The sequence below is a fragment of the Acanthochromis polyacanthus genome, chromosome 23 (genome assembly GCF_021347895.1).
Source record: "Acanthochromis polyacanthus isolate Apoly-LR-REF ecotype Palm Island chromosome 23, KAUST_Apoly_ChrSc, whole genome shotgun sequence".
Lineage (NCBI taxonomy): Eukaryota > Metazoa > Chordata > Actinopteri > Pomacentridae > Acanthochromis > Acanthochromis polyacanthus.
This window is the reverse complement of record NC_067135.1, coordinates 19,789,323-19,817,270: the sequence shown is the minus strand read 5'-3', so window position 1 is coordinate 19,817,270 and position 27,948 is coordinate 19,789,323. Positions and strand designations below refer to the sequence as shown.

The 27,948-nt window shown below is 38.6% G+C and overlaps 1 protein-coding gene across 3 annotated transcripts; it reads right to left on the bottom strand.

Moving 5' to 3' along the window:
* Positions 1–810: 810 nt before the first annotated feature.
* Positions 811–27,695, bottom strand: mtm1 (myotubularin 1). Of its 3 annotated transcripts, none has more exons than XM_022211558.2 (16): positions 27,606–27,695; positions 22,950–23,031; positions 20,365–20,437; positions 19,838–19,932; positions 17,940–18,050; positions 16,711–16,812; positions 15,867–15,950; positions 15,435–15,584; positions 13,048–13,233; positions 10,706–10,888; positions 10,436–10,591; positions 10,136–10,183; positions 9,869–9,961; positions 6,795–6,908; positions 6,492–6,668; positions 811–6,008 (listed from the first exon to the last, which is right to left on the bottom strand). In XM_022211558.2, the coding sequence occupies exons 2-16, from the start codon at positions 23,004–23,006 to the stop codon at positions 5,817–5,819; spliced, it is 1,821 nt and encodes a 606-aa protein (XP_022067250.1). In that variant the 5' UTR covers positions 23,007–23,031; positions 27,606–27,695; the 3' UTR covers positions 811–5,816. The 3 variants fall into 3 exon arrangements, with proteins under 3 accessions (XP_022067250.1, XP_022067251.1, XP_022067253.1); XM_022211559.2 differs by having other exon boundaries at positions 811–6,005; XM_022211561.2 differs by lacking the exon at positions 22,950–23,031 and having other exon boundaries at positions 27,606–27,685.
* Between the last annotated feature and the right edge of the window lie 253 nt (positions 27,696–27,948).

Below are 27,948 nucleotides of genomic sequence, written 5' to 3'. Positions count from 1 at the left end.
TGTGGACATGTGGTAAGTGAATACAAGTTTATCTGCTTCAACTATGGGTTTTAACATGCCCATAATCAACAATCCCCATCAATGTGAAGCTCAAGTTCGCCTACCAGAGATGGGAACTTGGGACTCGAGATTCAGACTCAAGTCACAATTTTATGACTTTTTGACTCTAAGCTCAGTGACTCTAGAATTGGACTTGGCCACAAATACCTGCATGTAAGTACAAAGGTGTAACAGCAGTTTTAATGCATGCCAATAGAGATATTTTTGTCCCAAGGGTCCTGAGTGTAACTTATTTTTGTGTCTATATGTATTGTTGATGCATTATGGGAGCTGAATTTGCAAAAGGTGTGGTTTGCAAAATGTTATGCCATATACATTTATACACCCAAAATTATTACAGAAATCAAACACGAAAAAGACGAAACTGTCTTTATGGTCGCATGAGGGTTCATAAAAAATATTCTTTCAGTATCTGTTTTCCACAGCTACTGTAGGCTGCTACCTTCTATCTAATAAGTCTGCAACAATTTAAAGGCAGCAGAACAGACACTTATAATTGATTTGGAATATTAATGTAGCATTTTGTTTCAAAATGGAGATACCGGAGAGTCAAAATGCATGTCTATGTCTTCAGTTTCGTAAATGGCATTTTGTTAACTGCACACAAATTTCTCACCTTAATGTATTATGTGGCTTCTCAGTTTAGTCAGCAAATAGTGTTAATGCAGAGAGAAAAGGCTGCCTTTATAAAGGGCAATGAAACAAAAAAAGAAAACAACTGAATAAACAACACATGCAGGGAGTCTGTCAGAAATTCTTAAATTAATTTAATCAGTAATATTTACATAAAAAGAGCCATCCAACAAACTGTGGAGAGGAGATAACATGATTAAAAGAAGTACATTTGAAATGTTTTCAGATTTCACCTTTTTGTTGATACAAAGAAGATCCTCAAACACATTTCATGTGTATTTATGACAAAGCAGGCTATAATATGACACAATACCCTCAAACTACAATCCCTACATTAATGAAAGAGTGAAACTGAAATGAACAAGTACGTCTCAGAGTCATCACCACAAAGCCAGAGAGAATCTCAAAGGTAAAGACCCGCAGAGAACAGACAGGAAGATGTTAAGGTTTAACAGTATCTAGAAACTTCTGCCTTTTGCTCCTGGGTAAATGAGTACAACCCCTAATAAAAATGCCCTTAAATATAAAACAGAACAATTTGACCCAATGGAGCAGAAATCCACAATTTATACCAACAATTTCTGAACCAACATTACTTTCCTTTATTATAAAACTGGAAGATTTTACACTACATAAAATAATTGTATCTTACAACAATAGAACTTTAGACAGTAAAATAGGTTTTGATTGAGGTAATTACATCATGGTGCTTGTACAAAGTAAAAAATAAAAAAAATAGATTTTTATCTGTTTTTCCCTAACAACACAACCCTGGAACCAACACATATGTTTCATGTTGCTTAACCTTCTCAGTCAATTTCAAACCTTTGATCAAGTACACCAAATTTTTGTCCAAAGTATCCATTTGGTAGAATCTTTTATCCACCTCTCTGTGAACACGGGACTCAGATTGCACTCTGATCACCCTCTCTTTCATCCTTCCAGTCATAAAAACGGGTCATGTTTGAGATCTCTGCTCCCTTATTTTGTCATAGTTACGTCTGGTGCCTTGATGAGAACTTCTAGTCAGTCTGTAAATTGACATTTGTTTGGAAACTAGAAAGATAAAGGGACCAAGTATGCTTAAACAGCAGTTCATATGAATGTCGTTCAACCACTATAAAATAAATCAGTGAACAGGTGGTATGAGTAGAGCTGCCACCCAATCAGAAGCCAACAGGTCCTGACGAAGTTGGGTTTGTTTATTTTCAACTGTAATACATTAGAAAGATCTCTCCCCAGTTATGCCATCTTTACCAAGACGTTATTACTGACCAAGTGACACACCGGGTAAAGGGAGGACAGAACAAAACCACTGCAGAACAAGTAGAGGTGCTGTGCCAAGCCCCAGGAATAAAACAAAAAAAGCACAAATATAGCGACTCTCGGCCCCTTCCGTGGGCTTGCAGGATTTGCACATAGATGAAGATCTGTATCAAACCCACTGCACTGTTGACCGTCTTACTTCGCACTAATTAAGGCGAAACATGCCACAGACCTACTAAAATGCGTTTTTTATTGCTCTGTTTGAACAGGTACTGCATCATACAGTGTGGGAATTAAGGAGATAAACAGAGGCTTCCTTTCACACAGAGAATTTACCTTAGTCAACTGTCTTTTCTTCTACCCTCTGTAGTTACCCGAGGAATCCCTGCAGTGATCACCCTCTTCCTCCCACTTTAAACAGACATAGCTCTGCTTCCTCCTCAATTCAAGGATGTGAGGTTTTTTTTTTTTTCTTTGGAACCCTGAACTACAAAGACGTCAATCTCAAACATGGCCCAAGACAGCTCGAGTGTGTCTCTTTGTAGAGATGAAGGTGATTCTCACAAGAGTCAAGGCACAAATCTGGACATAACCTGAAGCGCTTCACAAAATGACGTACACCTCACTGACAAATGAAAGTCTTACACTGTACATACATTTTTCTCAATTTGCTGAAAACCCATTGAGTTGAACACGATGTGAGGAGGAAAATGTATTGTCTGAGCAGGCTTTTCAACAGGAAGGCTGTATTTCTGGGAATTCAAGGCTGATGTAAAAAAAAAAAAAAAACACAGCAGGGAGACATGTTTTGGGTGTTTAGGGTTTCAGAAGTCCCATTCTGTTTCCTGTGTACATTATAGAAGTTAACCACAGGAGAGAAACCTCTTAATCACCAAGCTTAAATTCTGTTATTGACATATTTAAATTAGGGCAAATGACAGACTACAGATATGTCTGTTTCGTGACATATGATTGCTTTTTCATGTATCCAAGCTAACAGAACGGCTGTGTCAACACGGTCCTCAGCAGGAAACACTGCTGAATTATTGAAAGTTAATATTAATTTATCCATACGTCTGCTAACTCGTGGGGAAAATCTTTCTGGAAACACAACTGCTCACACTGTGCAACTCTACTGGCTACTATTAACAAGTCAAAGAGATTCTATCCAGTTTTTGAAGAGTCAATGTCAAGACTAAAGAACAGTAAAGAGCTTATTTGAATAAAACCACTGTTATTAAAAGTTCAGGGTTACACTAACATCCGTGTGTGGAAAAGGCGATTTAGAAAATGTTACAGATTTAGGCCGAGGACTGCATCAACAGTGGTGCTCCATGTAGACTTTAAGATATCTCTAACCTGCATCAGTTTCAAAAAAAACATTTGACTGTTTCCCCTTCCACAATGCAGCACTACCAGCATGGTTCCGGAGCTGCTTTTAATAGTTATCCACTGGCCTTTTGCTTGTTTTGAATCATGTCCAAATGACACAACAACCAGAATTTAACACGTTATTGAAATGATCTCTGACTGATTATGCGCTGTGGTGGCAAAAACTATCACACTTAAAACATTTTCATTTTGTCCTCCTCAAATGAAGCCCTAATCTCCTAAGTAACCAAGATTGAAATCAAGCGTCCTTATAAACTAAGTGAACATATATAGTGACAGGCGTGATTGTAATAAACAGACAGACTGAACGATGTAGCAAAAATATGTTATTTTCCGATTATTTTCTGAATTTGTATCAAATGTTAAAACCAACCCAAATAAGAGCTGTTAGCAGCAAAATCCTTGTGTCAGGTACTTTCTGGAAATAGTCTAATTTAATTGTCGTGGTAGAAAAAAAAATGATTCTGTTCTCAGCATTCCTGTTATTAATACACACACTGTTGTCTGTGATGTCTGGAGTTTGACTTTGTACACCGCTCTGTAGACGCCAGCTCCATTAAAGCACTTCAACTCTCAAAGCATGTGCTTTTTGAACAAATTGGGTTTCATGGATTTGTATTGGGGAATTTTAAGGAAGCTCATTTGAGTCAAGAAAAAAAAAGATCATACTATGTGATCCTAATGAAACTCGAGTATATTTTAATTTATTTGATATTGTTTAGGAAATATTTTGACAGTTAACTTAAACAAAATATATATTTTTATATAAAAATCAAAAATATGTTGCTTTAAAAAGCTTTTTTTTTTTTTTGCCATACTAGGTCATATTATTTTTACTAACTGAAGTTCCTACAGTTACCATGACCTGGATGACTACTAGGCTAGACTTTCGCAATTATTAGAATTCAAAAATGTGACTACCTCAAAATGCCAAAATGATGATACTGTAGTACTACCTCATCATTTTGAGACTGAATAAATTACTTGGATCCAATGTATACTGCCCAATAATTCTTACATGAAGCTCCCATATATAAGCACAAGCCAACACTTGTCCAAAAGGCACATGTACTTCAAGATTCAATGTGAATGTTCAGTAAGGTTGAAACAAAAATATCTACAAATTGTATTCATGGGCTTTGGCTACTTTCTCCATAAAGTACAAGAGGTGATTCAGAGTTAGAAGCCAGCATCATTTCATTTCCTTTTACTATCTTGAGCACCTGAAATACCGGTATATATATAGATATTTTAAACTTTATCAAAGCTGCATTCATACAGGTAATTTGCTGATTAATTCCAACCAAAGTCTACTGTTGGTCAGAACTATATTTGTTCTCAATGTCATAACTCAGGATGTGAGCTTTACTGACAGCTTCCATCCTCAGGTGACAATGGAAAAATTCCACACTACTCCGTCCAAATCTGACCACACTCAGCATATAACACTTGTTTGGAAACTACAGTGACATCTCCTGTAGGGGCCTCCAACGCTGCTGCATTAGCTCTGCAGCACTTTTGATCGATCCCCTGTAGGATTGGGCAACACTTCGCAGCCATGCAGCACGGAGGAACAGTGTGAGAAGTGAGTTGTACAACATCGTGGTTAGCATTACGCTTTGCTCACACAGGACATCAACGGTGTGAAGCAGCACAGGGTCAAGCTGGGCTAAGTGTGTGCAGTTTCCTGACATCTAACTGTGAAATGTGTTTAACTTACAAACATTTTGAAATCTCTGAAACACTATCAAACTCAGCTATACATTATATCAAAATGAAAAAAATGTTTCGTCTCTGCTGTCAATTTTTCTTCACCAGCATCTCCACTCATGGCTGCCTGAGGCTTTCCTGCTTCTAACTTTTTAAATCACAACATCAGTTCTCATGTCATTTGATAAACTAATCTCAGCAGCATCTTAGGGTGTCAAACACTTTGTGTAACTTTCAAATTAAAAGCGCCTGAAAAAGCGATTCAGAAGACTTGAATTAAACATTTCTTGCCAGACTATTTTTCCTAAGGTGACGAAAGAATTTTAATGCTCAACTATTCTCATTAATCTGTAATCACAGCAGGACATACAGACAAATAAACACTTCAGCTTTGCTCTGTTCCTTGTGTGAACACAACCGCTGTGTCTTGTGTGTTCAAGCCCTTGGACTTAAAGCCAGTGAATGTCTTTAAGGCTTCATTGTATGATGAGTGTGTGTATACAAAAGTCTTGAGACAAGGCTGTACTGTGACATATTGCATAAATCACCATTATCACCACTATGGTATTAAATATAGCCATCAAATCTAAATCTTATTAGCATTCTTTGTTATCCACACTTAGGACTGCACAATACTAATGAATTCCCTGCGTGTGTGTGTGTGTGTGAAACACAAATTGGAGCAAAGAGGACGTAAGTGCAAGTCAACAAGTAGATCTGATATCTGTGAGTGAGCAAGTGTGTGTTACCAGCCCTCAAAAGGGAGTCTGTAGGTGTGTGTATTGCTGTGTTGGTGTTGAGGTGGTGGAGGAGGTGTTGGCTGTGGGGCTGTTAGCCAGACGGGAGGAAGTGGAGGAATCCGACAGCTGCAGCTGCTCCAGCTTCTTCAAGTACTCGTCTCTGAGGGCCAACAGCTCCTTGTAGCGCTGTTCCACTGGACTCTGCTGCTGGAACACACACACAGCATTTAAAGTCACAGGCAGTACAAATACACATTGAAAGACAACACCACTAGTAACAAAATGTCATACGGAAGAAGACGACGACAATTCAAATGTTTTATTAGTTTTGAATGCACGTTTGGTGAGTTCATTCTCTGACCAGGAGAGTTAAGCCCCATTAGAATTATTTCTCTAGGGGGAGATGGGATTAACTTGCCTCATATACGATTCCCAGTCAAAGATTTTAATTCAGCCTGGAAACTATGTGAGTTGAGTGGTTTTTCAGCCCCTGTATGGCAATGATTACAGCTGAACCAACCTCATGTTTCAGCAAACTTTCTCCTTTTCTTTATTTCAAATCAAGAGTCCTTCTTTTACAATGAATCTCAGTTTTTTTATGCTTGGGGTGTTTTTTTTGAGTCACACAGGCACATGCACACACACAGAGTAGAGGAAGAGGCTGAAATTAGCCAAATGAGATGAGCCTACCTGTTGCCGTATACGTGGGTTCCAGCGGATGTAGTAGGTCACCCAAAGCTCCAAGTGGCGCATGCTGGCAACAGGGTAGAGGACCCTGCCAGACTCCGGGGTGTAGAAGGGGTTTAAATAAATATCCATCTTACTGTTGACCAGGGACCACAGAGACACTGTCTTCAACCGCACCTCCTGTAATACAGGGGGTGTCACATTTGCAAAACGAGTACAGAACAAGCTAAAAGTCAAAGCAATGCTTGCATGCATGTTGTAGGACAGCTAAGGGAAAACAATGTCTTTCTATCCATGCTAGCTTACATGCTGATCTCGTGCACTTTCACAGTTGTAGAGGAAAGTCCCGAAGCGGCAGCTGTAGAGATGATCCAGGATAGTCAGCAGGAGGTGCTCATTAAACTCAAAGGCTGTAGGAAACTGACAGGAGAGGACAGGTAACCAGTCACGATTCAAAGAGGACATCAGTCATCTCAGATTTCACAGTGTTTATTTATTCTTGAAGGTATATTCTACATGTGTGGTAGATGTTTATCAGTCAGCGCAACATATTGAAATCCCACAAGGTAGTGTCTACAGATACGGACCCGTACCCGTAGCCTGTGGCCTACGGATACGGCACTTTCCCTTATCATAAATATTAATGAGACGTACATGAATATTAATGAGCCGGCTGATGAACGCGCTTTGTGATTGGCTGGTAATCCGACGTACATAAATATTAATGAGCCGGTTTGGTAATCCGAGTGATGAAGGCGCTTCCGTGATTCGAGGTGAATCTGCGTGCCGAGCCTGTCATGTCAGTCATCTGCTGTTCTCTTTTCTATCATGCATAATGTCTTATAAATATCATTATCTGACTTTTTCACGGACAGCGATTTGGGGTTTGAAATCAGCACTACTATTAAAAATAGGAAAACTTTTTATTCACGTGACCCTGTTCTAATAAAGCACAAACAGCAAACAAAACAAATGGTGGAACTAACAGCCAGCAAACTACAAGTATTTTTTTTTACCTTCAAAAGTAGCGACAGACTATTACATATTAACAACCTAAACAAAACCCTGACGTATTTTCTACGTCTGTCAACACAGACACTGCACGTCAGTCAATTTAATGTTAGCGGACTCTGTTGAATGGCTAAGTTACATAACCACAAACAAATCTCACAATGTCACAGTAAATCGAGTTTGTGGTTTTTTTTTAATTCATGCCGAATTAAAGAGCTGCTCCTCACCATTCACGAGTGTTTGTTTCATATTCGACATCCTTAACTTTATCTTGTAAATTAGCGTCCGAAATTAAATGGGAACATTTGCAATGGAGTTCGTCAGCCGCTTCCACCACTGAACGCGGTAAACTAATTAATAGGAACTGGACTTCAAACAATTTAGACACGGCGTCTAAAAGCGTAAAAACTACATTGTCTAAAGTGTGAGAGGAGACGGTGTATTTTTGGTTAAATTATACAATGTTCGCCGTCAGAGTCATTCATATAAACTGCCTGTAATGTGCAGCAAATAGTAGTTAACCGGCGCCAGCTCTTCAGTGACCTTAACGGTCCGTACCTCTAGTACAGATGCTACAGGTACGGGTCCCTACCTCTAGCATCAACCATCACACAAACCGCAGACAATATGTTTTAGTATATTAAAAGTGGAATGATTTCTTTTTTTGTCCCCAACATGGTTTTCCCCTATATCTTCCCTATAAACTGCTATATATACGTATGTGTGTATAAATATATATATACACACACATATATATGCATATATATATTTGGTATTTTTGTAATTTGAAAATTGACAAAAAAAGGGGATTAATTAACACAAAAGCTGGAGAATTATATACAATCATTTCAGTTATAAATAACAAAATTTGTAGAAACAGTAACAGATCCTAAGGGATTTCTCAAGAATCTTCCATCTTCTCACTTAATATTTTCAGGTAGGAGTAGGAGTTCTTTGTATCCAAAAATGATGCCATGCCATGATAACTGGCACTCACTGATTATGTGGGTCATTGCTTCTGTTACAACAGTTTTTAATCAGTTTTTTAATGACATCATTAAAGTGGTGTTTCATGCTGTATTTTTAAAATATACTGTGGTGCAAATACTGTCACATCACCTAGAATATTACAACATGACAAACAGTAAAACTTAGACAAATCATGTGACCACATAAACAGCTTCAACAAATCATTGTTACTCTGCTAAGGAATGTTGCAGAGTTATATGACGATCAGTGTTGGTTTGTCTGTCTGTTAGCAACATTACTCAAAAACAGACTAATGGATTTTGAGAACATTTTTAGAGAAGGTCAGAACTGACATGAGGACCAACTGATTAGGCTTTGGCAGTGATGCGGCTTATAGTCTGGATCCATGGATTTACTTAAGATTTCTGTATCATTGCGTGATAGCAACGCAGCGTCACTGTAACTACGACAACAAGTAAACAATGTCAGCTGCCTGTTGACGATCACATGATTGCGATCCCACTGCGGACTTATCGGGACTTATCCGTCGGAAATGATACAAGGAACAACTGATTAAATTGTGGGAATGTTTCCGAGTCCTATCAATTCCCTCCGCCCGCTACATATTTAGGTCATGTGAGTCGTTATCCGTACATAACGTACACATGCATAACACATGCATAACACATGCCTGTGCTAAGTGCAGCATCATTATGTTTGTGGGTACATCTACATCAAAAGGCCACATTTTATGTTGCCGTGATGTCGGATCATCAATAACTAATAAACAAATACTGCATTTCTAACAATGCCATATGGTGGAATGAGCAGCCTTGGCGGAGTATTGTGTTCTCTAAATCTTTATGGGTTTCAAATTAAATGAAAAACTTACTCTGTCTGCACTTGGCAGCAGATTTCTCATGCTGCGTCTTCACGCCTGGATATACACTAGAAAACAACATGATATCTGTGTCTATATTTAAGCTGTTGTCACTGTGCTGAGGCCATTCAGTGCTACGAGTCCAATGATGTTAGCACTGATCAGTGTTGGCTGACACTGAATTAATTACTTCCCACAACCCCTGGTCTATACTGCACTTCACTCAAACACTTTCTGCAAATTTAGCACCTCTGCACACAGATGAACCAAAATAGCAGATGAAGACACCCGCAAAGTCCATGCACTTAAGACCTCATTCCCTGCACTGACTGATGTGCTTACATAAGTAAAACAAGGCTGCCTGTTGGTGACACAGGACCTGAACTTGACAAATAAACTTGCCCTGCTAGTTATCAAAAACCCAATGTCATTTCAGTTACAAGCAACAAGTAATGTTAAGAACTCTGTAGTTGCATTAACACTTGGGTAGTGCTGGATAATTCACATGTGTTGAACATACCTGTTTAGTCATTTGCCATACGCAGTCGATGAACTGAACAAAGATGGGCGATCTGTCCTGATCGGCATGATTTTTGTCACCGTGACCTATCCTCTATAAGCACACACACAAACACACACATTTAGTTATCGGAGTCATTACTTGTAAAAATGTCTGACTCATATTTTTTGAATATTCCTTTAAACTATCACACAATATTGAGTATGGATTCACAACACAGTTAGCGTAGTTCATCCTAAATACAAGTGTTGTTAAACTGTTACTCACTGAGGCAAATTTATGCCCAAAGCTGATCCATTCTTTTTCAATCAGCACCTACAAACACACAAACAATAATTAACTTCATTTCTGTCAGTTCATTTCCCTAAACCTTGATTGTAAAAGCCAGACTGGTAATAAAAGTTACATTCCATTATTTATAGCTACAGTGCAACTACTGGATGGTATGGCACAAAAACAATACAAAAAAACATTGTGCTGCTCACAACTGGGGTGAACTTTCCAATTCGACAACTTTTTTTGCCCATATTTCAGCAGTTTCCCCTTCATGTCTGTGCAGTAACTGACCTGGAATCCTCTCAGGGTGCGATAGTGGCTGTCCAACATCAGCATGGCCAGAGACGTAAGCTGAGCAGTTCGGTCCCAGCCGTCACTACAGTGGACCACCACTGAGTTTCCACTGGAAACCTTGTCTGCTACTTGGATGGCTCCCGACAACACAAGCTACTTGCACAAGAAAAGGATTGAGCAGAAGGAACAATACATTAACTAAAAATGATAAACTACGCCTTGGTGATTTCAGAATTTTATTGTGGAAATAGATGGTTTTTTTCTGACCTTTACATGTTCTAGCCAGTGTGTAGACTCTAGACTGGACAGCCAGTGGGATTCCTCCACATTGGGGTAGACAATATCTTTAAGCTTCTTCAGGGATTCCCTCATGACGTGGATATTCTGGATGTCCAGGAAGACAAGCTCTGCGTTTTGGTATTCATCACCCTCGTAGCCTCCTCCAGTGGCCTGAAGATTGCAAAGTTTGAGCACTCAATTGTACATACACACGAGGACAAAATTGTTGGTAAACCTCAGATAAAGAAGGAAAAACCCACAATTCTCACTGAAATCACTTGAAACTCACAAAAGTAACAATAAATAAAAATTTATTGAAAATTAAATAATCAAAATCAGCCATCACTTTTGAATTGTTGATTAACATAATTATTTTTAAAAACAAACTAATGAAATAGGGCTGGACAAAAATGATGGTACCCATAACTTAATATTTTGTTGCACAACCTTTTGAGGCAATCACTGCAATTAAACGATTTCTGTATTTGTCAATGAGCGTTCTGCAGCTGTCAACAGGTATTTTGGCCCACTCCTCATGAGCAAACAGCTCCAGTTGTCTCAGGTTTGATGGGTGTCTTCTCCAAATGGCATGTTTCAGCTCCTTCCACATATGTTCAATGGGATTCAGATCTGGGCTCACAGAAGGCCACTTTAGAATAGTCCAACGCTTTTCTCGCAGCCATTCTTGGGTGTTTTTGGCTGTTTTGGATGGTTGTCCTGTTGGAAGACCCATGACCTGCGACTGAGACCAAGCTTTCTGACACTAGGCAGCACATTTCTCTCCAGAATGCCTTGATAGTCTTCAGATTTCATCGTACCTTGCACACTTTCAAGACACCCTGTGCCAGATGCAGCAAAGCAGCCCCAAAACATTACTGAGCCTCCTCCATGTTTCACCGTAGGGACAGTGTTCTTTTCTTCGTATGCTTGGTTTTTGAGTCTATGAACATAGAGTTGATGTGCCTTACCAAAAAGCTCCAGTTTGGTCTCATCTGTCCAAAGGACATTCTTCCAGAAGCTTTGTGGCTTGTCAACATGCATTTTTGCAAATTCCAGTCTCGCTTTTTTAGGAGTTTTTTTCAGCAGTGGTGTCCTCCTTGGTCGTCTCCCATGAAGTCCACTTTGGCTCAAACAACGACGAATGGTGCGATCTGACACTGATGTACCTTGGCCTTGGAGTTCACCTTTAATTTCTTTGGAGGTTGCTCTGGGCTCTTTGGATACAATTCCAACGATCCGTCTCTTCAATTTGTCATCAATTTTCCTCTTGCGGCCACGTCCAGGGAGGTTGGCTACTGTCCCGTGGGTCTTGAACTTCTGAATAATATGAGCCACTGTTGTCACAGGAACTTCAAGCTGTTTAGAGATGGTCTTATAGCCTTTACCTTTAAGATGTTTGTCTATAATTTTTTTTCAGATGTCCTGGGACAATTCTCTCCTTCGCTTTCTGTTGTCCATGTTCAGTGTGGTACACACCTTTTCACCAAACAGCAGGGTGACTACTTGTCTCCCTTTAAATAGGCAGACTGCCTGATTATGAGTTTGGAAACACCTGTGATGTCAATTAAATGACACACCTGAGTTAATCATGTCACTCTGGTCAAATAGTTTTCAATCTTTTATAGAGGTACCATCATTTTTGTCCAGGCCTGTTTCATTAGTTTGTTTTTTTAAATAATTATGTTAAACAACAATTCAAAAGTAATGGCTGTTTTTGATTATTTAATTTTCAATAAATTTTTATTTATTGTTACTTTTGTGAGTTTCAAGTGATTTCAGTGAGAATTGTGGGTTTTTCCTTCTTTAACTGAGGGGTACCAACAATTTTGTCCACGTGTGTATGCAGGCATTAGAGGACATTTGAACATCAGGAAGCTCTACGATTCATTATCTAAACACTCAAACAACTTTCTTCCATACTCAATCTACCAAAACTGGCAGCATCTAGTCATTTTTCTTAAATAATTTTTGATTCCATAGCTGATGTCTGTGTTGTAACAATACTGAAGAAATTATTTCACTCTGATTCTGTCATCATCTAATAATGTTTTGGCTAGATATCAGAAGATTTGTGTATATTTTGTCAGCGACAAGAAAAGTCATTGCATTCATCTTTTTAGTTGTGTGCTTTAAACGTAAAACAATAGAGAACAAACAGCTTGTGTCAGGAGTTGCTTCTTTTCTCTGTTTTCCATCATTCTAAACTGAACATTTTTAGGCTAACAATTCACAATCATGTTACACAATGCATTGTTGTCACTATTTTCCTATTTAAGACAGGTGCAGAGTATTGCAACCTGTTCCACCCTCATGTGTCTGTCACTCCTCACCTTGTTAGCCACTGCATTGACGCTGGGCCGAGCATCGTATATAGTGAGCTTGGTGGTGTCGTTTGCCTCCCTGATCAGGTCCAGGTAGCGTTCATCGTCCCGGTTTCTTTTACCAGACATGCCAACAAGAGGCTGACTGCAGCGGGCAATCACTGCTTGGTTCTCCCTGTGGATCCATGATAGAACCTAAGGCACAAAGACGTGCATTTATAGATGCCTGTCAATATTGTAGGACAAGGAATGATGGCCAGGTACTTTAAATGACAACAAATGGCACACCTAATTAAAATTTTATGTGACATACAGACTTGAAACAGGATATTCACTCACGATCCTTATGCAACTTGACTGGGCTTAAGCAGCTTTGCAATGAAAAATGAAGTAAAACTGCAGTGTCAAGATGTGCAAGGTGATTGAGACTTATCCACGCTGCTCTAATTGCTGCCAAATTATTGATTTGGAGAGGGTGAATGTGAAAACTTATGTTACATTATACATTTTTGATTAATTGAGATTATTCTGTTGAAATCTGTTCTACTTTAACATGAGTCTGGAAATTCTCGCTGGAAGAGCAAAATTATCCTGACCATGATTCAATGTTGAGAAGTAACTAAAGGGAAACACCTCCAAGGAGGGAGAATACTTTTTTAGGCACTGTAGGGTTTGTTTTCTACAGTGCATGGAATTAGTTTATAGCCAAAGGGTCAATTGATGTTTTCCACATCCTTGTGCCCAGACTAATGTTGGTTTAACAGGTCCTCGGCCAAAGTACATCCGGCTATAAAGTGGACTAGGCCAAAGAATGCCCTGGGGTATATTTTGTCCTAAGCCACTTCATACCCCTCCAGGCCAAAGTATACACCGGGGTATACTCTGGTCTAGCCCAGTTTATACCTGTTGACACATAAAGATAAAGCATGTTATAGTCTTAATTGTTAAGCTACTCAGTTTTTGTTTTTACAAAGAGTTATGCCCAGCAAGCAAATCATTATGAAAGAATATAACTAGCATGGTCTGAAACCAATTACAATATAAAGAGTTCAAATCAAAGGAACAACTGAATTTGAAAGCAAGAAAAATGTAAGCAAAGCATTATGAAAGAACAGCCACATTGGCTGGTGTTGCTTTCAATTGTTTCTGTCTAACGGATTTCCAGATGTCTTTATATTGTTTTTGACTCGTGCTTAAACTAAGATTGACTTGATCTGTGTGTAACATGCCAGATTAAACCCCTGGCTAAAGCATGCTTTAGCTTAGCCCAATTTATACCCCAGGGCTGAAATAGCCTCGCCCAGAAAATACCCTTCCTGGCTAAAATACATCACGTGTAACATGAGATTACATCAATCAAATTAATTTTATCACACAAATCAATGAAAGTAAATCAAGTATTTTAAACTGGTCAAGGCCAGAGTATATCCCGGAGTAAACTTTGGCCTAGGCCAGTTTATACCCTTGGATACTTTGGCCGGGGGGTTTATCTGGCCTGTCACACCTGCTTAAACGTAGACAGCATACAGTAGGTATGCGATGGTCTGCTATACGGATGGTCACATTGGCCCTCATATCAGACACAGAAAAACACTATGCAGCTGCTTACAGATTACGCTGCAGCACAATGTTGATGTGACTATTTCTGACGTGAGACAAAGCACAGGATGTCTGTAAAATTCACAACTTCAAAACTATGTTTGGACTCCATTGATTCCCATACAAATCAAAGCACAACAAAATTTGGAAGAGACAACTTCAATTACAACTCGGTTCATAATGACTGTATGATAAAGCAAGTATTAGGGGGTACATTTTTGAATTTCAAATTCAAAATCACTCAATGCATGATAGGACATTAGCTATAAGGGCAAAGACAACCAAAAAAATTATTAAACTATTGTTATTTTAACAGTTTTCTTAAGCAAGCAGACCAAACTGCTTAATTTTTCGATATATCGGCTTTTGTGAGCGGATATCACAAACGATAACTGCTGTCAGTGAGTTATTAAAGGACTTTTAGGTACTCGGAGTGCCTCAGACCGCTCTTCTTTTTGCTGTTTGAATGGATTTTTTCCACTAGATCCTGAAGAGCACCCGTTATACTTCTTTTTATCCACTGATGCACTCACCTTTTGCCTGTTAATGCCATTGTTTAGTTGTAAATTTTCAACAATTTCCATGAAGAGATTAAAAAAAATCTTGATTCTTCTACAAGTGCTGTTTGTGTTTTCCAATTCTACTATTAATCCAATATATTTCCTTGACATAGAGGTTAATGTGATTGTGAGTAAATGGATCTTGGGTTAAGATTAATTTTCTCAAAATTGCACATTTTAAGTTCTTGACTTTGCGTAACAAGAGTTTCGTTCTATGTAGATCAGTTTTGCCCTCACCGGTATGCGTGCTCTTGACCGGAAGGCAGCCACTCGTCTCAGGTCCTCCTCTTTACTTTTAAAGGGAACAGCCAGCACAGTGGGGTAGGTGTCACACAGATCATAGCTCTTATTGATGAATGTAATACGCCACTTGTTATTAGGTAAGCCCTGGAGGAGAAAGTGATCATCATCAATTTGTGACTATGACACTGTATTGCTAATGCAGAGTGATTCAAATTTTACTTTGAACCCAAACTCAGTTCTACAAAGTACGTATTGCTTAGACTGCCTAATACACATTTTAGATGTTTATGATTTACTTGGAATCTCCCAACTCTACCTTATCTCCACATAACATGCCAACATTACAAAACTATATACAAGAATTGGTATCGCAGACTAATAGTAATGTAAAAGTAATCGTTATGCTGCACTCGTCTTCCTTCTTACCTGCCGTCTGAACTCCTCTACAGGTTTGTAAATGTTCCACCCATTCTCAGCATACTTCTCCTGTGTCACATATGCAAATAGAGGCTGCATGGAGGCAAGAGACAGAGATTTCATTTATAGACTACATTCATATTACAGCAGCAGCACTGGTCGCTTTATGGTTTTGTCCACAGGATAAATAGTTTATTACCATTTGCTTTGTTGTTGTTTAATTCAGCTTCCAAGCAGAGAATTAAAGCACAGGTATTTCATCGTGTCTACTGGCTCTAACCACAGGCATAAATGTGTCCTGTGTAAAGCTTGACACAAATTCTAGCATGTACGAACATTAGCCAAGCAGATGTAGCTGTGATGTGGGTGGGTAGCTGTGTGTCATGGCATATGAGGGGGCTGCTTCTCTGCATCTCAACATTTGCATGAATGCTTGGCTTTGAAACAAATGGAGGATGACTACACGCAGAAAAATGTTCTCTCTCAGCCAGCACTGGGTAGATTTAAATGTTTTTTGCTCTTATAAATACAGTCAATGTTTAAATCTGGACTAATTTGACAATAGAAGACCGTGAAGCATTCGATTTAAAATATGCTCTCTTTGTGCAAAATGTTCACTGTGCTCTAGAATGAGCTGGTTTTTCTAATCTAAAATATAAAACAAACTTTTTTTTGCTTACAACATAATTCCATATGTGTTCTTTCAAAGTTTTGATGTCTTCAGTAATAATCTACAATGTATAAAATAACTGCTATGGTGTGTCCAAATTTTCGACTGGTACTGTGTGTCTCCCTTTTCCACATTCAAGAACATTCATTAGCCATTAGATGGCAGCAGGTATTACCAGCTTACCAAACCATGTGAGAGGGGGAAGGCATGTCTGAAGAGGAGATCAAAGATGTCTCTTCTGCTGTGACCTTCCTGCTTTAAGGCAAACTTTAAGTTCCTCATGTCCTTGGGGACAAAGAAGATCAACAAATTTACAGTCAAAACACAGAATCCCACACAAAACAGATAAGGCATGCAAAACAGTATTCCAAACTCGAGAAGTATTTTCAAGAAGTTTTCCGTGTCCATGGATGATCACTAGGGCTGGCCCGAATAGTGGTTTCTGGTCTCCGGATATTCGGGCCCTATTAAAGACGAATATCCGAATATTCGTTCCGCCCCATAACGTCTGACGGGAGGGGGGGTGGGGGGTGGCGGAGATGGCCCAAATATTCGGATTTATTCGTCTGGTCTCACGGACCAGAAGAGATCCGCCTGAGTATTTAGACCCAATATGAATATTGAATATTCGGATACTAAAATTAATATCCGGATACTGCCGTAGCGAACGAATATTCGGATATTCGGGTCCAGCCCTAATGATCACTGGCAGAATTTATACTATATTAAAACTCAATGTCTGGTTTTCAGTCATGGACTTGTTAGGCTGTAGTGAATGTATACAATGGCTCAGATACAAATACAATGACAGGAAATCGTCCTCAGTAGACTTTCATGCATTATGTAACTTTTAACACTATACACATCATTGCTATAAGTTATGGTGCTTTTAGACACAAAGTGATATGTTCTGCGGCTGCTGCTTTATTCGGCACAACCCCCAGGGAGTCACAAGGGAAAGTGGCTTCCTCCTAAGGTCTTGATACTCAAACTCGTGTTGTATAAATTGGCGAATTCATGCACACCCCCACATCAACTTTTCCTCCATTTTGCCTTCCATTCCTAGCTGGATGCCATGTGTCCACTGGTCATGCAGATATTTGTCACAGCAGGTCAAAGTTCAACTAACCTGAACTTAATCTTTGGTGCTTTGCTCCGCATAATGACAAACCACTATCCAAGGCACCATGTTACAGTGAAATAATGGTTTTCACAGCACATCAGTGCCACTGCCACACTGTGTCTGAATTCTCCCTTTAACAGTTATCATTACACAAATCATAGCAGCTATTTAGGACTAATTACACAGAAATTGACCTATTAATCATTTTGGTAGCATTAAAAGATGACCATCAGATCACCATGCCTATAAATAAACAAATGGCCAATAAATAAACAAAGTGCACAAACACCTTGCAGGTAATATCCAGGCCGTAGGAATTTTCTCCTCTGCTTGATGCCCCACCCATCTTCTCCACTCGACTGATAGCACCCAGAGGAACGTCCAGCATCACTGTAACATCCTACAACACACAAAAGCAAGCACGTCATCCCACTCAGCAACACACAAAATATGTCACACACAACAAGCACACAAGTATACCAATTAAATAGTCTCCAACAAGCAAAATAAAAGTAATAACCCCTTCTGGAATATGTACTTTGGAGACATAATATTCCATGTTACAAGCTGGAAGATCATACACCAAGACAACACACTATCCTGAATAGTGTCATTATGACCAATCAATACAAAGTGCCACAAGGCAGAACTTTGAATACACTGGATTCTATTCTGAGTGTTAAAAATTGTAATCTATATATGTAAGCAGAAAACGACCCACTCATATAAATACAGTTGCATTCAAAGAAAGCGCATGCCTTTAAATTGCATTTTTTTTTCCTGAATAACCATGGCAATACCTGATAAAGACTGCATCAAATAATTTGATGTGACACAAGGTGTGATACTGCATTATTTAGTAGGGGTGTAAAGAAATTTCGTGGCACGAAATTTCGCGAAATAAAAAACGACAAAATAAAATTCAAAGACGCACGAAATAAAAAACGCAAAGGGGCGCCGTGCACCACTAAGACTGATGATTTTTGACCCTCCTCGCCTACCGTAGCAAAACACTCGCTTCAAAACGGAGGAAGACGAGGCTGAGGAATTAGCGGATGCTCCATCGTCAAATAAATCGGTTGTGTGGATCTATTTTGGCTTCCTATGTAAACGATGAGAGAACGGTGAGAAGATGGCGGATAAAACAAAAACCGTGTGCAAAATATTTTTTTTCAAAGAGCGTTTATTTTGTACTGATGCAGCATTATTTTTTGTATGTCTGCATAAGGAAGAAAATAAAGAAAATTAGATTTTTGCATAACTTCCTACTGTTGGGGATTTTCTTTAATCTTTATTTCATATCGTGAGTATTTCGTATCGTGAGCCCTGTTTCGTATTTCGTATCATTTCGTGAGTTGACCATTTCGTTACACCCCTATTATTTAGTATTTTCAGCTATGTAAACACACCCTGGAGAGCAACTGGCAAACTTAGAAATGCAAATTCCTAGATGAGGCACGTTCTTTGAACACCAGTGTATATTAGCTGTTGCTTCAAATGACGCCAAGTACTGTTAGGAAACTGAGAGTCTGTGTAAAAAAAAAACAACCAAAAAACAACTCATATCCCTCCCTGACAAATGTAAATTACCCCTTTTGGTTCCACAGAAAATTTAATAAGAAAGTCCTGCACTTCCTTTACCTGGTAGAAATCCACACGAGTACATGTGGCTGAAAAATGTATGCTAAGTCTAGTTCCACATGCAGCATGTGTAGCTCAAAATGAGTGTGTGACAAAGCAATGCCTAGTAATAAGAGCAGCTTCATTATTTGTATAGTTGTACACACTATACTATACTAGTGCTATATAAAGACAACAATGTAAGCTCTTTTTATGAGAAGATAATCTATGAATCTTGTGTTAGATTGTTTCTGTTAGCCTGAAGTGGTCAAAATACATTTTCGTTATTGCAGAAAAAGGCAAATATTATGGTGGTGATTAAATATTGTGAATGATTATGAGGCATGCACGGTGCTTATTCAGGTGAAAATTGGGCAGCCCCTCAAGAAAAATGTAGAAGATTCAGCCTGTAATAACAGATCAAAGGAGTGGTGCACCATGTTAAATACAGCAGAAACAGATACAGTGTTAGATTTAAACCAATCGCTTGTAGATTAGCAGAATGCTTCCATGACACACACGTACCAGAGCCAGTGAATGACCCCATATGAGTTTAATAGGACTTACAGCATCTGAGCTCTTGAAGTAGAGTCTGTAGTTCGTGATCAACACTTTGCCTTTCACAGCTCCATTGAAGTGACACATGTAGATGATATCTTTATCTGAAAACGGAAAACACACAAACAGATTGATTTCACTCCTACTAATCTTCCCTTTTATCTGATTTTGCACCCAGAGTAGGTTCCCTTTTTCATATCTACTCTGGTTCAGATGCCATTATTCCTTTATGTACACAGTCAGCAGTGTGAGCGAAAAAAATAATCTCCATATATGTACATAAAAGGAAGCGGAATAAGAGAAGCGTGCATCAAAAAGGTGGGCCATAACAGAACCTTCTACTCTGAGTGTAATAGCACACCCATACAGTAAGCTACCCAGTCATTTGTGAACTGATGACAGGTATACCACTGCTGGCTGAGTTTGTATAAAACTGGTGACAAAGAAAGACAAGAAGATATATTTGTATGAGTTTAACTGACAATGAGAATTAATTCTTCTGAACAGAATGAACAGCTATAGCAAATTGTACTTACCTATAATTCTTTCCTCTCCTGGCAGTAGAGAGACATCAGCTAACAACTCCATCTTCAGAGACTCTCTGGGAGTCTATAAACAACACACACCAAAAGTTGTAGAACCAATCAATATGTGTGTCCTTTATTCATTTTGTATTTTAGAGATAAGTTATATACAAGGGCAAAGAAACAAAAAAATAAAAGGTAAAACAAATGTTGTAAGATTTAAACCATCAACATTAATAACTATGCAAATATAACAACAGTAACCAACCCATTAACTGTCAAAAATGTGTAATATAACAAAAGTTTACAATTATACCATTACATTATTATATTGGATTTCCCTTTGGGGATTAATAAAGGTATTGTATAGTACTGAAGGCAGATATCTGGCTCCACAGAGGGAATCACTAATTCTGTGTTTTTAGTGCTTCACAATTCTATTAACCTGATAAATTATTTACAGCAGGGACACAATAATTATGCCTAAAGAGAATGTTCATATTAAACTAAAGACAAGAAACTCTTTCTTTACAGTGATTTAAAATACGTAATTTTTGTCATGGCATCATCAAAAAATGTTTAGGTTTCACAAAAAATACTGGAGTGAGGAGGACTGCTGCTGGTCTGGTGACTCCCTCCAGATCCAGGCCTAAGTTCCCTTCTGGCTACTACTACACTAGCAAAATAAAAGCCTTTCCCATTCCAACAGGCACAAATCTGCAGCAGACAAACAAAAAAAATTCTCCAAAAAGCCCTCCAACACCTAAAATGAGTATGTCTCTCATGAGACATTCATTCAGGAAGAAAACTGTGAGCAAGATGTTCTGAAATTAGTTTACATTAGTCACAGTGGCCGTGTCATCCGTTAACCTCGACCAGCCCTTCTCGAAAGATGAAGAAAGAGCACCTCAGAGGGTAAACAGCAACATGAAGGCATTCTCTAAGCACACCTGATCCCAAGCAGGTCAGAGGAATCATAAAGGATGCCAAAATCAGAAGTTCTTAGAAAAGTAAGAGGTTTCCCAAAGATGGAAGGTAGTCATGTGAAAACTATAAAAATGAAACAGTCAACAGTTCAAGTCAAACCTCAGAAAGTTCGAGTATCTTTTAGTAAAAGGTACTAAACTCAGGAAAGAAAGAGCAAATCAGTATCAAGCTGGACCACTTCAGAGACCAGTGAGATGGGACATCTTAAACATGGAAAGTTTCCTTTTAAGCACCTGAACTGATAGACTATGACAGAGAGGACTTCATGAGTTTAACTACCACATCTGACACTACTGCTACAAACACTACCAGCCAAAAGTCTAAGGAGCTGAGTGCAGATCTGAGAAGCAAATCCCTGACTTGAACAAGCCGAGAAAGTTGACGCTTCAAATCCCAAAATCAACTGTGCAAACAACTGTTTGTGAAGTGCTTTCCACGGTTGTATCACTGCCACAACCAGGAAAGAAAAACAAGTGATCACCTGCTGCTGAAAGACAGCTGGTCAAGAACCAGAAAAATAAAAATCTCCAAAAAGGTGATTCACAGAATGCCTGCAATGAATTAGAAGCTGCTGAAATACAGGAGGCAGCATCCAAAGTCAAGTGTGTTTTACATCAACATGGTCTAAAAGACTGCTGTGCAAGAAGGAAGCCTTTTCTCCACCTTAAAGCTCGACTGAAGTTTGCTGCTGATCACATAGACAAAGAAAAGAATTTGGAAGAAAAGTTTTGTGGTCAGATTAATAAAATGTTTTGCTTTTGGCCACAATGATTAGCAATATGTTTGGAGGGGAGAGGGTGAAGCCCTTAACCCCAAGAAGACCAAACCTACTGTGAAGCATGGTGGTGGTAGCATTATGCTCCGGGGCTGTTTTGCTGCCAGTTGAACAAAGTAAAAGGAATAATGAAGATGGAGAATTACTTCCACATTTTTCAGAAAAACCTAAAATCATTAACCAGAAGGTTGGGTCTTGGATGTAGCTGGGTGCTATAGCAAGACATAAGACCAAACACACAACAAAAGTGGCAAAAAAAAAAAAAAGAAGACTAAATCAGACTACGGGTGTAGACTTGCCTTACCAAAGTCCTGACTTAAACCCTGTCGAGGATTGGGGACCGTGCTGAACAAACAGGTCCGTGTCAAAAATTCTACAAATTTCAGTGAACAGCATTAATTCTGTTAAGAGGAGTGGTAAAAGATACAAATAGAAGCCCCCCAGAAGCTTGTGAACAGCTACGAAAGGTGCCTAACTGAGGTGAAAACGGCCAAAGGATATTTAACCAAATATTAGAATTGCTGTATGTATATTTTTGACCCAGCAGATGTTATCATAATTGCAGAGGAAAATCCATGAAAGAACTGAAATGCGTGATTGTTTGGTTTTTTTTGTGTGAGAAAGATGGACATGTTTCAATGACTCTATCATAGAAAATTAAAGAGTTGAAGGAGTCACTGGAAACTCAAGACTGCTGTAACATACAGGGTCTTTACAAATGTATGTAAACATTTGTTCACTGCTGTATTTCTAATTAGTGGACACTGGTACACTAGTACACAGCATTGCAGATCCACTATAAAGAGAGACAAAACACACTCATAAATCCACGTACATTGGAAATGTGTGCGTCCAAGGCATTAGAGTTGTAGACCGAGACAGGTGAGGCCATCGCTCAGGGAGGGGGCTTCCACAGGCTGAGAATGACAGATACAGCCACCGTTAATGTTATCATCCAATGATCATCAGCTTTTATTTTTCAGTCACTATGAGTCCACATTTCAAAATGCCAACGATACTCAGCAGAATCAGTTTGTGAATCAACATCACCCAATTTTCTCACCATAAAACGTTCACCTGTTTGGAAGGCACACTGTGACCAAATGGCATGAAAATTACATAGGATTATACAGTATCAGGTGAGGCCCAAGCGAATTTATGGGATGGAGGAAAAATATGTGCAAGCCAATAAATAAATCAAATCCCACTTAAATGACTATGTTGTTTAAGAGGTAGGTTTTATAGCTATCTATCTGAGGGAAAAATCAAAACGAAAGCAGCAAATTTAGATTAGAGTTGACCACCAGTTGACTCCGGTTGAGAGACCTTTGAACATAAATAAGCCCACTTGTACCATTAGCTTGTATCATTAACTAACAAGTCCACTTCTAACACTTCCAATAAAACACACAGTAATTAGGTAAAAGTAAGGGAAGTGAGAGGTGTTCCGCACTAGGAATGGTTATCTCTAATACTGGATCTCAGTAGTCATGGCAACACCTCTCAGAAACCTGTGTTTTACAACCATTTTCTTTAATTCACCTTATCTACTGAAAAAATGAACCATCCTAAAACTACATAACAGAGCAGTACCCTACAATCTGCTTGAAAAATTGTCTCAATCAGAGACCTACGTTAATGAGTGACATCAGAAGGTCAGCAAGCTAAACTGGGATTGAGTCAAGATTTTCTGCGTCATGAAGCTGGCTTACTTTTACCCAAATTAGTGTGGATGACAAGCCATGCTGCCAACTTGCATGGTCACTTTAAAAAAATATAAAGCAATAACAGCCTTTCTACTGACCAAACAACTGACTAAAAACAACCTTACAGACACAAACTGGACTTTGTAGGTCAGCATCAATAGCAATAATTGAAAGCTTCAAATCTGGAAACAGTACAGTATACCATCCAAGATACATTTTTAACATAAATTTAACATATACAATAATTAGTGGGACTGCTGGGAGCAAACATAATTTTGCTCTTCTGTGCATATAGGATTATTCCATATAGTTTTTGTCACACCCATTTTTTAAAATTATATTTATGATGCAGGGCCCTTATAGTGTGGCATCAGGACTTTAACGCAACACAGAATCTCACACTTAATTAACATAACATTACCAAAACTGCACATCCCCTAAAGAAAGGCAGCGACATAGACAAGTGGGTTTGTTGTGGCATGAGTCTCTCCCAAATGTTTGTCAGAGGTTTTTTTCTTATTTTTTTGGTGGGGTCTAACACACTTATTACAGTGCGTGGGTCTACAAGGGAGGTAAATTTTAATTGCTGCAAAAAGTGGACACTCAGCTGAACTGTACATCATAAGGATGCTGACAGAGGTTGCTGTTACAGCATCAGTAAGGAGTCCATCTAAGAGAACAACCAAAAGCCTTTCAGCTTTCCACAGATGGACAATCAAGTTCTAGCCACATCTCCAGCAAAACTAAGGCAAACAAGAGACAGCAGTACACAATTTAGATTTCCACAGGAAAGGGTGTAAATATTTTTAGAACTGAGATTTTTTTAAAATATAATATTCTGCAACATTTCTAAAAAACACTTTTGTTTTGTTGTGGAGTATAGTTTGATGGGCAAATGTAGGCATTTAACATGAACTGTACGATAATCAAATATGTGCAACAAGTAATGGGTCTGAATGTTTTCTAAAGTGACTGCACATGAAACTACGAGCAGTAAATACTTCCTCATTCCGCGAAAGGCTGTGGGAGAAGGGTGGAGTTTGAAGAATTAAAAGCCTATGTGAATAATTATAGCCTGTGGAAAGTAAGCTCCCAATGTCTGATCAAATGACTGCACCGTACCTTTATAGCATCAGCTAAAACATGTCTGTGTGGCATGTGCTGAAACCATAAGTACACTATGTTGCCTTTAAATGTCAGACAGATTTTTTTTTTTAAATTCTTGTTCATTTATTCTTTTCTATAAACAGCTGCTGATAGAAATCATGAATCTGGATGTATGTATTTTTAAAACCAAAATTGACACCAAAAGCCATATTTTACAGTTAAAATATTCAAAAATATATACTTGACAAATTCTGATCTGTTAACATTAACATAATCTTCTGAATTTGGTTATTAAAACACTGCAGCCAAAATATGTAGCGACAAATCTGGCATGATTGCTTTTGCATGGAGGTAATTTAGGGTAAATGTCCCCTTAAGGTGACAAACATTTTTGAGATTTGAACATAGCCAAATCTATGATTAACTTTTGCTTTCTATGAAACAAAAATCAACCGATGGAGTAATAAACATTCAGTTTATAATGAAAACTTTAACAAATTTATTTAGTTTTTTCTTTCTAAATTAACAAACAATTGGAAGGAAAAAGTTGTACAATATTGGACGCAACATATTTACAAATCCAATATAAAAGCTTGCTGAAAATTACAACATACGAGGCAACGTAACTGTGACAAACCACAGAACTATGTTGGCTAAAGCTTGATAATTATGCAACTGGGATAGCAACACATTAACATCACCATCAGCGAATGATAGTTTTACTTTGATGATCAGTGCAGAGCTTTTAATCTCACAATAAACCTGGATAGCGAACAGTATTTTAGAGAACAATTTTTAAACCAATAACTGTTCTGCAGTGAAGATGACTGGCAGCCACAATGACTGACTTAACCAGAACCACAGGGTGAGTAAGTCTGTTCAAACAGCCACAGTTTACGACCCACAACTGGATATACTCGGAAAAGCTATTAGTATTAGTTCTTCACAATACTGGATAAAACTGATAGTGATATTTATTTTCTCTGCAATGTTAAGAAACGCAGGAATTTCCACCACATGACTTGAATAAATCTATTTGGAACAAGAAAGGCACTCAAAGAGCGCAGTACTCCACCAAGGCTGCTCAGTCGTTGTATAATTTCCGACAGATAAGTCTCGATAAGTCCGCAGTGGTCGATTTGTAGTAGGATCGCAATCATGTGATCGTCAGCAGGCAGTTGACGTCGCGTTCACTTGTAGTGATAGTTACAGTGACACTGTGCCGCTATCTCGCAATGATACAGAAATCTTGAACAAATCTGTTGATCCAGACTATAAGCAGCATCACTGCCAAACTGTAACCACTTGTTCCTTGTGTCATTTCTGACCTTCCCAAAAAAATCATCCAAATCCTTCAGTCTGTTTTTGAGTAGTGTTGCGTACTCATGTTATTGTTCCGGAATGATTACGGTGATTGTTTTTTTTAAGGAAGTCACTCTGCAAAGATAATTAAATAATTAAAAATTCTTTTTAAAAGTTGAAACACTGCCAAAGACATTTGGCATAGTTGTTACACTGGATGGCATTCAGATCTGGCTCTGCACTCATGCTACAGGTCTTTGCGATGCTGGTCTAAATAGTCAAATGGTAATGGTGTCTTTGTTCATCATTATTCTTTCTGAACTTAAATGTTTCTGTACAGCTGACAAAGCCTGCATGATAATTCCCACAATGATTAAAAACAATTACTTTGACCACTACCAAGCTTTTACAGACACAATTTTTTATGCATTTTCACATTTCAATAAACACAATGCTGCTTTCACTTAAAACATAAAACAAATGAATAAAATCAACAAAATAATGCTCTTCTTCACCTGATTGCAGCGCATATACTAAAAGGAGAAAATATATATTGACGTGCAAGTTGTCTAAAATGTCTCAGTTGTTGAACACCTGCATATCAATAGACAATTTACCGATGTTACCTGAACACCTCACATGGCTACAGTAGAGGCTAGCTAGGTGGTGGAGCACAGAGAAGCCTCTAGTCTTACCTTGGACATACATCCTCAGACACACACTTTTACACACGTATACATTCTGACATTTACAAATGTACGATATTATATATTTCACGACTTAAAATCAGCTCCGGTAAATAGAATGACAAAATGCTGTGAAAAACAAACTCGTTCAGGACTAAAAATGGCTGCTCCTTAAAAAATAACTTACGATTCTTGTTTTGAATAAAATCAGTAAATGGGTCTGTGGCACAATGTAATACGGGGTGGTACGGTTAGCTAGCAATTACCACGGACAAAATAACCTGAGTGGTCTAAGGAATGGTTTGCGGTGTCAATACACAGTTCAAAGGTATGCACACAGAGCCAAAGTGTTCCTTTCACTCTTCATCACCATCGAGAATGAACTCCACTTCACAATAGGGAAATACTCAGTACTAAATCTGAGCCCATACAATAGCTAAAGTCGGTGTGGAGAAGAACAAAGCTCACGTAAAGCCTCAAAAGTGAACTTTTCCAACTTGGCCATTCCAATAGGCACATCTGTGGAGTTACACCAGGAAATAGCGTAGGCCTAAACGGAACGACAGCTTGTTCCACAAGAAATTCAGGTCATTTCTGACCTACAGTGCACCGAAACCAAGGGCAAAGCCCTCCAAAGAACACTTAATATGAACTCAGGCGGCCTCTTAGCGGCCAAATGTCTTAACTTACCCGCAAAGTGCGATTCTCCCGTGGCTGAATGTCGATCTGTTTCCTTCAAGCCACAGCAGGAACTCACTCTACGTCACGTGACAGGCTAACATGGCGCAGATTGGCTCGTGGTTCAACTGTCGTTCGCAAAGTATACAGGGAAGGGTAGTTTTCTAATCTGTTGCCACATTTTTGTGGAGCAATAATTGTTTTAAGTGACAGATATGCCTGGATTTTATATGAATACGTATCAGGCAAGATGATGCATTGTTTTGTGTATACTCTTTAAAATAAACATATTTTTTTATGTTCTCATCTCCTGTTCATGTTAGGAATAAAGTGCTGTTTGATCAGTGCCATCATT